Below are 12,172 nucleotides of genomic sequence, written 5' to 3' on the forward strand. Positions count from 1 at the left end.
CAATTGATAAGGTACAGCTAGACAATTTCAAAACAGACTGAACAGCAGGAGAAATACTAGTCAATTTAAAATGTATACGTGACATTACTGTACAATTATCAGGAGGATTGAACTAAAGCTTAAAGTCCAAATACAATGGGAAAACAACTGAAAAACTGAAAAATCTTGTTTACAATTCTAAAGGTCAGTATGTGGCATGTGAATACGGTATTTGCAATTGCTGACTGCTATTTCCCACCAACTTCCATGAGCACGTGTACATATACAAAACCACAACACACCACAACCCTCAAAATTCAGAATACATCCTGATCCAAAATAACCTTTTATTTTTTAAAAAGTATTTGTTTTAATTTTATATACCTGACCTCAAATAATTTGTCACAAATAATGAGTGGCTCTGGGATAGATTGCTACTTAAATAAGAGGCAATTTGTTTTAATGAAATTATTCAAAGAATAATTTTAAATAATTGCAAATTCCAGTTTACAGGTACCTGCCATGGCGGCATGCTGTGTACACAGAGCCTTCTTCACTCCCAACAACAAAGTTGTTGACATCTCCAACAGGGAAAGACATAGATGTCACAGCTACTGCCTTTGACTGTTTATGAACCAATTCCATGCTATCCTGCATATCAAAAATTAAGGAAATTACTTTATAAATTTGCAACTTTTAATTTTTTAAGAAAAATTTCTAGTTTTAATTGGTTTGTAAACCATTCTTTTATTATACTACTTATAAAAATTGTCTTTGATTAAATGAAGCAGGTTTGAAAATAAAGTATTTATACAACAAACTACATTTAACACATGTTTAGGTTTATAAACTGTTGCCGTAATACCACTATAAAACATTTATGAAAAACATAAGCTGGGGTTTAAACAGACTTGAAAAGTAACATTTGCCTCAAAATTTCAGCATTTTCCAAGATGAACCTACCTGTGGATGGGAAAGCATGTCCAGACTCCACGAACAAATCTTTCCATCAGTAGAGATGCTAATTAGATTGTGAGCATTTTGTGTTCCAACGACATTTACACAATATACAGGATGCTGAAGAAAGAGATATTAAGATTTTCTGGAATTATTTCACCAAAAAGTGAAATAATTTTTACTGCTAATCACAGATATTGTTTCATATCAAAACAGTCTCATATCTTCAGGGCATTTTTAATGTGAAGTTTGATGCTACTCTGTTAACAAAAGGTTGTCTCAGAAGAGAAATGGGTTTCTAATAAAACAAATTTTCAAAAATACAGGAAAAAAGGCCTTTGCTCTTGGTTACTAAATGATGAGGAATTCACACATCAAAGGAAACACATTCTGACACTACTCTGATGGACTACTAAGTATTTAATGGTGAAGGAGCACACAAGTCTAATGGAAATAACCCCGTTACTTACTGTGTGTGCAGCAGCTGACAGTGGAGTTCTTTGCACTGGAGTTCTTTTATTGCTACGGTTATCCCATAGCACAATTTGGCCTGAATACGTACCACCAACAACCAGATTTGGATGAAATTTTGCAAATGTAGCAGACATCACAGCTGACTGCAAATAAGTAAGATTTTTATACTTAAGGTTCAAATGTCCGAAGCCTGACAAGTTATAAAAATAAATCTATATCCAAAGAATTTTTCCCTTTATTGTAAGGCATTAGAGGTTATAAAAACAAGTAAATAAATTCATTAAAAATTTTTGTTTGTTCTAGAATATAAAACTTTATCTTTAGAATAGTTTTTGCTTAAAAGTCAAATGCAATGATTATTTACATAAATGTTTAAGTAATTTATAAAGAAAGTAAAAAATTTTTTCATTTGATTACAGTATTAAATCAAAAGATAACTGGCTCTGCATTAGCCTCTAACAATAATCTGACAACAGAGTACATGTTAGTTTTGATTCAATTAAGTGTTTTTTCAGAATTATATTATTATTAAAAGATTATAACTTATGCAACCAAAAAAGGCTTGTAAATTCTAACCTTCCAGTAAATCCACTTTAAAACTCTGCATCTGTTTCCTACTTCAAACATATGTTTCTACTTAAAACTATCTAGTTCCAACTCCTCAGGCCATGTATAAGTAATTCAGTGGGCCAACAGTCTAATTGTATGTTCAGCAAATAAGTTCCTAAGAAACTTCCTGTAGAAAAGACATTTTATAAAAGATTTCTTTTATAGAATCAATCACAATAATAGAAAATCACAACTGCAAAGAACTTTAGGTGTGATTAAACATTATAAGAGGTGTCAGAAACGCTACAAAAGGCAGATCATGTTGAACTGAGAAGTCTTCAGTTTTCTGTTAACATCTGTTTGCAAATATGGGGTGGTTTAGTAAATGCCAACCCAATGAAATCATTATGTTGACAAGAAAAGAAAGAGGCACTCGCCTAATTCATTAATGAATTCTTAAACTTGCGGAAGGCTATTAAAAGACCATCTTACCTGGCAGTGAAATACATACTCTGGGGTAGTTTTTTTGTATTTCATATTCCATACAAGGGCCACACCATCAGGTTCATGAGGAGCATCTTCATTGTTATTATAGGAAGCCACGAGTAACTCTGGATACTGCTCACAAAAATCAAGTAGAAAAAATGCTATGACAATAAGAACTGTTTTTATATTCCTAGTTACTCAATTGTTTTTATGAAATTATTCTGAAAGTACAAATACCTAACACTTCATCAAAAAAGATATCTCGAGTTACGTTCACTGGGATATTAGTACAACCTTAGATTAGTACAGTTAGTTATTTAAAATGTTTTCATGTAGTTATATAAAATTTTTTAATTAAAATGTTTTCATTAACTTCATTCATATATGTGTTGCAATTTTATCCAAAGGATTTGGTGAGCAATTGAAATTAGTAATTAGTATTATCATAAATAAAACCTTGAGTTTTAAATATAAGTAATGTTTCCAATCCTTTCTTCCACAGCATATAAAACAAAATGAATAAGAAAACATTAGAGCCATCATCCATTATTATTTTAAATGATATATATTGATTTAACCACACAATGTTTCCACAATTAAAAGGTGAACAGATTAAACAAAAAACAAACAAAACACCCCCCTCCCCAAAAAACCCCAACAACTCATACACACAGACAACACTATGGTGATTACCAGAGGGAAACGGGGGTGGGGAGAGGTAGAAAGGGTAAAGGGAAGATAAATGGTGATGGAAGGAGACTTGACTTTGGGTGGTGAACACATAATACAATATATACAGATGATGTGTTATAGAACTGTACATTTAAACCTATACAATTTTATTAACCAATGTCACCCCAATAAATTCAATAAAAGTAAAATAAAATAAAAGTAAAGGAAGAAAAAAGAAGAAAAAAAATGAGTTAACAGTAACCAGTTTTGTTATAATTTACCTGAGATGACCAATCCAAACAACTAACAACCCGATGCTTCGACCAACGTTCGTCAAAAAATTGTCGATTTAGTGACAGTTTTGCACCTGCTTGAATCTCTCTACAGAAAAGACCAAAACCAAAAAAAACCATGATGTTAGAACTTCTCACTCTTAATCTTAAAGTAATTTAATATTGCTGAAGCCACAATTTTAGCAATTAAACATTACCCTTCTTTGTCTTCCAAATCTCTTCCACTGTAGTCAAAGAAGATGTTAATCTGCTCAGAAAGAGCTCTTTCTACAATTCTTGTGGAATGGTCAAAGAAACTTAAAAATTCTTCTGTATGCAAGATTTGTTGCTTTTCTTCTTCAGTCAGCTCATGAGGGGGAGCTGGAAAACAAATGTTTCCTGTAGTCTGATTTATGTGAGCCAAATCAGGTCAGTTCACTAGTACAGTTTGGATCAATGAATGGCACACATTCTTTTTCAACCAGATTCAGCTCTTAGATTTAGAGCATTTTATTCTACTTTCATACATAAACAATAAAGGAAATCTTAATAGGAGTCAACAAAATTTTTTAAAGTTAAATTCTTTAAGATACCTTTACTATCATTTTCCTCATCTTTCTTTAAAGTTTTCTCTTCTTCGGGTTCAATAGGTGGTTTAGGAGTCACTACATCATCATCTTCTTCTTCATCTGAAAAACAGAACAAAAATTATTTTTATGAAAATCACTGATAATTTTTGAGGTAATGTGCAGAAGGTATCACAACTCTTTACATAAAAGCAAAATCAAACCACCAATAAGACAGAACGAGTACAAATAATACAAATTTTATCAACACAACTGTGAAGAAAGCATTAAGTAGAATCTCCTGGTTTTATACATACCTATGTGGTACCTTATTAACAGTCATACCGAATTCTGTAGCTACAGAAACTGAAATGAGATATGTAAGCAACTAGGATGAATTCCTCATGGAAATCTCTAAAAGCTTGCAAGCATTTATCATTCCAGACAGAACAACATGCAACTCCTGCATAGTTTTATGTAGCATGCTGACACATTAATGCTGGAGAATGAAGAAAATCAAATGTCTAAAATAGCCTACAGAGCTGGCTGCTTACTTGTGATCTGAAACCATCAGTGTCTAATGGGTCTTCATATGGCATAAAGACGGCTTACATTAACTCTCAGGTTGCTATTTCAGAGGCAGATTTTAAAGATAATAGCTATGAGACTACATTTTCTATTCTGTCATTTTAAATGCAAGTCTCATTATCTGCGGTTACAAAATGTGGCAATAAGCACTTAATGTTTTCTTGAATAAAAATATATATTGAGACTATATACAACATTTATAAGGCTTTTTTTTTTATTTTTATTACCAAACATCCTCCTATATTCCCAAACCAGGAAATAATTTAAAATCACTTATTTTAAAATGTTATAGAACATACAACTCTGCCTATCTTCTCTTTCACTACCTACTGAGATGGATTTTTATGGAGAAAACATTTATTTTTTTTTGCCTAAACAGATGTGTCATTTGTCTATAAGGGGATAGCAGCAGGCATCTACAGCAGAGTGCATCTCAAGTAATGAGAGCCTATTCAACAAGGGAACTTTACTTGTTAGTTATAGTCATTTCTCTGACCTATGTTCAAAATTATCTAAAACACACATACATACGACGTACACAAAAGAATAGTCAAGGATGGGAACCAGCTGCCAAGTCACGGTCCCAGCAGCCAGGCCAGCTGACTAGATAGCAACAACCAGATGGCACTGCTGGGATTGTGTCTTTCTGCTACAAGGTGGCAATGGGATGGCATAACATTCTTCCGCTCGACTGCTTCCAATCCTGTCTCTCCCCAATGGCAAGCCCGTGCAATTACCCGCACTCCAGGAGGCCTACAGATAAGCCTTTGCCCTGCAAACAAAATGCAGCTTGTAGGCCACACCAGCTGCCAAACCACACACATAGTGTTAGGTTTGGAGAGCTATGAAAATCTTTCTAACTCTATAGTATAAGCAATAAAAATATAACTGTAGCTGTAGGAAAGAAAGCTTTAAATGACACTGTATAATGCACACAATGATACAACCTCCAACTTAATCAAAATGATAATGACGTATGCCAATCCTACATTACTTGAAATAGAGCGATTTTTACGTTCTGACAAGTTTACAGAACTAGGATAAATGGCACGAGTGATTTCAATATATGCTCATACTTTTGAACCAAATGGTGAAGGTTAAAATTTTTCCTTTCAAGGGCCTCAATCAGCCACAAAGGAAAACAGTAATCACTGTCTTTTCAGCCAGCCCAACCGCATTTGTCAGCCCTTTCTCCGTCAATGCAGCCAGAGCAATCAACCTGCCAAACATTCAGAATGGAAAAACAATCTGAAAATACAGGGTATAATGCACCTGCCAGTGAAAATGGCCATTTCAAGAAAAGCTAGTGATCTCAGTGACCCCGCTGGGGAGGCAGTGGTGCAAAGGGGAAAGAACACGTAAAAGAATTCTTAGTGATCGCCACTCTCTTGCACATTGACACTTCCTTACAAAGCATGCCAATTACAGCTTTTGTGCTACTTAAAAAATGAAAGCTTTTTTGGAACAATATAATCACACAGAGAAACAGAAAGACAGTGCTCCTTTTTAGATGAATTCTCATATACTATAGATTATTAATCTGAAAACAGTATAACTGGTAATTCTATATGTTACTGCTCAAACATTAGAATGAAATTCTACTATAATGTCACCTGCAAGTGTAATGTAATAAAATAATTTAATTACATTTAACTTAAAAGTTAACTTTTAGAATAATGGGATATTTACTTCAATTAAAAATTAAGTCTGGGAATATAAATACCCATTTTCTGCTAATACTATCAATTATCCTAATCAATTTTGTTTACTAGTAGGGTTCACTGTATGTAATTCCTAAAGTCAGAGACAGGGATTTTGCATCACTCTGGACAGGTCATTCCTCAACCCTCTGCATTATAAATTATAGCCTCCTACCTACACCTCATATTCTCCTCCCTCAACTTTGTTGTATTATCCAACTTCTCAGTACCATTTCCAATGACAGGTGTCAAATTCCTGTCATAATGCATATGGTCAGTACTTTAGTGCTAAGTGACCTCATAATCTACATATTTATCAGAAAAGATCTTGTTTATAGACACTTTTCCTTTTAAAATTTAAAATGTAGATGAGGTATGTTAGACAGTGATCTGTATCTGCCTACCATATGGCATCTGCCATGCCTATTTGTCTATATAGATTATTTTAGTTATAGATGAATGATAAGTATTAACTATTTAAATACACGTTTTCAGGATTTCATTTTAGAATGAACACTCATACCTCCCTTTCCATATGGAATAAAAAGTGATTTAAAAATTATGATAGGTACTGAAACCCAAGCTTCATAAAATTGATTAAGCTAAATAAAATATCAAGGAACAAAAACAAATGATCTGCTATTCTTATAAGTTGCAAAATATAATATTTTCATTATAAAGCTGGTCTTAAACAATTACCTATATATACCAAATATTTGGCAAAAATGCCTAACATCAATAACATCAGATTAGAGAATGTTTCTCTGAAACAAATATACTTCTTTTATTTTAAAAAAAAAATACCATAGCTACTAAAGAACTACTAACAAAACCAAAATACTACAATTCTAAAGATCTAAGCTAGTCCCTATTACATGATAAACTACAATATATTTAAAACTGAAAAAGACTGCAACAGAACAAGAACACTGAAAAATGGGACTGCCATGTCACATCAATTTATTGATGAATATTCATTGCAATATGCTAAGTGGTTAACTCCATGCTTTCTCTGACAGGGAATCTAAGGTTATAAACTGAGCAGTAAAGAATGCATAAAAGTAGCAGTTACTTTTAAAATGACAAACCTCTTGTCAATGAATGCTAAGACTAGGTTTAATGAACCATTGAATTTTACTTTAAGTTAACATCAAAATTGTGATGTATTTTGGTGAGATGGGAAGAAAAGCTGTTCTGTAAATTAAGCTGCACCTAGAAATAACACCAAAGAATGAAATTCCAGTTGTCGGAATAATCTGTTACAATGGAATAGGTTAATCAAAGTTAAATCATCTGTGAAATGGGTGGCTTTTGTTAAACTGAAGGGAGTCTTCAGAGCAAGTTTTCTCATCTGTATGTCATATTACATTTAAGAGACATCTAAGAAAAGAACAAGCCACAAAGTACACTTTGAATTATTTTAAAATATTACAACTCACTTAACAGGTAATATGCAAGATCCTAGAAAATCCTCACTAAACACTGATACTTTTTAATCTGTCACTTATCAGGATTAGCTCAATATGAAGTGAAAACAAATCCTATCATTAGTACATTAATGTTGTTTAGGAAATAAATTTTTCGTTTTCATTATACTGATGTACCCTATTTTAAGATAGTTTAATAGCCAATGAAGAATACCTAATTTAAAAAGCAGTCTGATTATTCATGGTACAAAGGAAGTTGCCACTGAGTTCTAAAAAATAAGAGAATTTGTTGCATATAAAAATATACTTTAATTTACAAACACTCAACATGAATAACTTTATGAACATCTTTCAGAAAATGAAAATAGTAGAGGTTTTTTAAATGCTGCAATCATTAATTTACAAATATAGGTTAGATATGATTTTCCTTTAATATTTTGAAAATAACCCTTTCTTTTATGGGTCAACATAATTTTGAATCAAGTCATTTCAATCCATTTGTCCATAATTTCATCTTCTTATACCTTATTCTTTAAAATCATTATTAAGAGAATTTATATTGGGACAAATCTTCATGACTGTATCAAGGGAATCCATTCCTTTTATTTTTTTGAACATTTAGAGTAAGATGCAAGGTCACTTGAATTTCCTTAATAATTTAGATGTTCAACAAAGAAAAATACATAGCAGACTTTTCAATCAGAAAATATTCTGAATACAGATCTAATGCTAATTTGGGGGGCATAAAAAAGGAGTAATACTTTAACTATACTATTTACTTTAACAAAGAATTTGTCTCTCTAGACTCTTTTTTTTTAAATCTTCACCAGAGGATATGTTTTTACTGACTTTAGAGAGAGGAGAAGGGAGAGAGGGAGAGAGGGAGGGAGTAAGAGAGAGTGAGAGGGAGAGAGAGAAACATTGATGTGAGAGAGAAACATCCATTGGTTGCCTCCCATACACACTCTGACCAGGAATCAAACCTACAACCTAGGTATGTACCCTGACTAGGAGTCGAACCCGAAACCTTTTGGTGTACGGGATGATGCTCCAACCAACTAAGCCACCTAGCCAGGGTTCTACATGGTCTTTTTTATATAAAAAATTCAGAGTTTATTTAGGCAGTACTGGCATAATTTACATAGATTCTGTGATCTGTGCTCTCATAAATACTACATTTTTCTGAGGCTATAATTTCAGATATGCTGATTAAAGTCTTTCAATCAAGATTAAGAACAAATGCTTCAATTTTCAATTATATTTATATTCTCACAGATTTTCTGAGGGTTAAAACTAATTCATGAAACGTGTTGTTTATTCCAGAATTTTTTAAAAATCCACTTTTGACAAGAGTAATATTAACCAGAGGCCCACAAATTTAGTCTACTTAGGAAGTGTGGATTCCAGACGTTAAGATCATGCAATAAAAATTTAAAAGTTAGCCCGGCCGGGCGTGGCTCAGCAGTTGAGCGTCGACCTAGGATCCAGGAGATCGGGGTTCGATTCCAGGTCAGGGCACATGCCCGGGTTGTGGGCTGCAGCCGATCAATGACTCTCTCATCATTGATGTTTCTATCTCTCTCTCCCCCTCTCCTTTCCTTTCTCTGAAATCAATAAAGATATATTTTAAAAAATAAATAAAAAAAATAAATAAATATTTTAAAGTTATTTACATATAATACTTTCCTACACATTATAAATGTTAATCATCATGTACCTGAATGAAATATCTGGCTCCTAAACCAATACCAAAAATAACAGCAAAATCCACACAGATAAGAAAGTGGAATGGTATAAGAAAAATAACACTTCATTGGAAATCAAAAGGTAGGTTCTGGTTATAGCCTTGATATTCTCTCACAATGAGACCACAGGTTCATCAATTAACTTCCCTAGGCCTCAGTTTCTTCAGATGTAAACAAGATGATTAGATTAGATAACCTTTAGGATTCCTTCCTCTTTAAAAATCTGTTTTGAAAATAACAACAAAAAACCCATATTGAGAAGTGGATAAGAAAAAGTACTGTCATTTTCAAGAGTTAAAAACTTTTAAAAGGTAAAGGAAAAAGTAACTTTTCCAGAAGTATATCTGTGGGCACCACGCTCCTGCCATGAGAAGCTTTTTACCTGCCGGGAACAAAATTGACTAAGGTTGCAGGTTCCTAGTCAATTTCATTCACAGTAGGTGCTGTGAGACAGCAAAGAACCTCAGTTCAGAAACAGTACTACCAACTTACAGGGCAAACCTGAAAGCAAGAGGATGGCCAGAATGGGAGAAAAGAAAAACAAGGAAGAATAAAAACTACTGCTTTTTAAAAGAATAGATTCAGCTATTTTAAAAATGGGAGAAAGATAAGAGTTAAATCTAAGACCAATTTTTATCTTCAATTTGGTAACTCACATTACTTCTGCACTGATTACACTGCCTACCCAAGTTTAATTTACTGTCTGTTACACTCAAATTGTGATTTCTGCAATTTTAGGTCTCATGGTGAGTTTTGGAATTTGTTACATAATTCTTCAATGGGAACCAGCTAGGCTAAGTTTGAGAACCACTGCATTAAAGCAATGGATAAGTACAAGTACAGTTAAGCATAAAGTGTTTTCATTATAAAACCTTAATTTCAGGGTTTTTTCTTTCCCCTCTTTCTAAAAACTTTCACAAATTGGGAAAAGAAACTTAATGTAAGAGCCCTTGACATGAAAAAAACTAATGATACAGAAAGAAAATGATCTCATTTTTATAAATAGTTCCAAAGGCTAAGGATAGCCTCATGTTATTTGGATACATTTCTCACTTTCCTTCATTTATATACCTCAACCTGAAACTTAAAAAAACAAAAACAAAGAATAATCTAGTGCCTTCATATACAGCATATACTCAATAAACCTGTAGAATCAATGAATAGTTAGTAGGTCGCAAATGATTAAATATGGACCTTTGTAAAATTAATATCTAAGTCTAGTCCTCACAGCAAAACTTTAAAGGTATGTCTGCATCAGTGGTGCTGATTAAAAAGTGGGCTCAGTTCACCCACCTTGTCACTTTCACCTTATATCAGTGAAGAAAAATTCTATTGAACACAATGGAAGATCAAAGCTGTTCATTCATTATTCTTAGGTAACCACTATAAAATAATATTATCCTGATGCATACACCAATAAATTAACTAAACCGTGTTATCCTTTAATGAAGTATTTTTCAAACTACAGGTCTAAATCAATAAATTTAGTACATAATGGTCAACATTTAAGACAATGAAATGTAGTAAGAGAAGGGAAGGTGCTAGTTCATAAAATCTTAGTTTCAGTTAATCATCTCTACCTATGTTTGTACTGGATTGTAATACTGAATGAATTTCTTACCATAGGTTAACTATCATAAAAGCATGAATGTGCTGCTACAGTGGCAGGATGAGAGAGAAAGCACATCTTGGAATCAGTAAGACTTGATTTAGAATCTTAGCTACTAGCTATGTGACCCTTGATAAATTATCTCTTTCAGCTTCAGCTTCTTCATAAGCAAGCAGAACCAATTCTTAACTCTAAGGGTTTTGGTGAGAAAATCAGAGGTAATGTAAAGTGCCTCACACTATACCTGATATGTAGTAGGCACTCTTGGCTGTTACAACTTTCAGTAATCAATTTAAACATGAAGTTTGAAGAACTGTTACAAACTAATAGCTAAAATAATATATTTGAAAGATGCTAATGGAGTCTATTTTGTTCAGGGCATTCAGAGGGATACAGAGAACATGAAGTAACAGCACATGTTTGTATCTACAGAGTATGTCATCACGAAATTCAAGAAGACTATAAAGGAAAATCTGTCATGGTTTCATTTATGGATCTAAGAGCAAATAAGATTATAATACAAGATAGTCATTAAAACCGAAAACTGACACTAATCATAGTTTTTCACCCAATTTTATCAATGATTATATTGCAACATTACCACTTGAAAATAACCTATTTTCCCAGTAGTTACTTCCAGAGTAAACACATGAAAATAAACATCCGAAGTAAGCAAAATCACTCTCCTAAAAGTAATTAATTCCTTCACCAAATATTTATTGAGTACTTACTACAGGCCAGGCACTATTCAGACCAGGCATTACTGCACTGAAGAAGAAAGAGTCCCTGTTCTCATGGAAAATTTGGCAAAGAAGGTAAAGTATGATGATGCTAAAGCCTTTCCCCAAATAATTTCAAACTGAAAAGAATACAGTTTATCACATACTTCTCGTCATCTGCTTATCTAACAAATCATGATCACTCTATAATTTTTTAATTACATGCAAAATAAAAATGGAAAAAAAGTTTTTTGAAATATGTCAGACTTAAATATGCACTATACATCAAATTAGTTCAAAGGCAATGTTACATGTTTATATTTTAAAATTTATATGCATCTCAAAAGTAAGCAATTAAAAATGAAAATTTCAAGAAGGATATAAAACCATACATGTATGTATATACAGGGGTGGGCAAAAGTAGGTTTA

General features: G+C 32.8%; 1 protein-coding gene across 4 annotated transcripts in view; it reads right to left on the reverse strand.

Annotated features, from left to right (window-relative positions):
- The window catches only part of DYNC1I2 (dynein cytoplasmic 1 intermediate chain 2), a 50,584-nt gene that overhangs the window by 13,399 nt on the left and 25,013 nt on the right, over positions 1–12,172 (reverse strand). For all 4 annotated transcript variants that reach the window (XM_081142128.1, XM_081142126.1, XM_081142125.1 and 1 more), the window contains 7 exons: positions 3,983–4,078; positions 3,608–3,770; positions 3,399–3,498; positions 2,452–2,577; positions 1,407–1,553; positions 943–1,056; positions 497–630 (listed from right to left, as the gene is read on the reverse strand). In XM_081142128.1, the coding sequence (XP_080998254.1) occupies positions 497–630; positions 943–1,056; positions 1,407–1,553; positions 2,452–2,577; positions 3,399–3,498; positions 3,608–3,770; positions 3,983–4,078 (880 nt within the window). The remainder of the gene's footprint in view (positions 1–496; positions 631–942; positions 1,057–1,406; positions 1,554–2,451; positions 2,578–3,398; positions 3,499–3,607; positions 3,771–3,982; positions 4,079–12,172) is intronic.

This window comes from Miniopterus schreibersii (genome assembly GCF_964146895.1).
Source record: "Miniopterus schreibersii genome assembly, chromosome: 7".
NCBI lineage: Eukaryota > Metazoa > Chordata > Mammalia > Chiroptera > Miniopteridae > Miniopterus > Miniopterus schreibersii.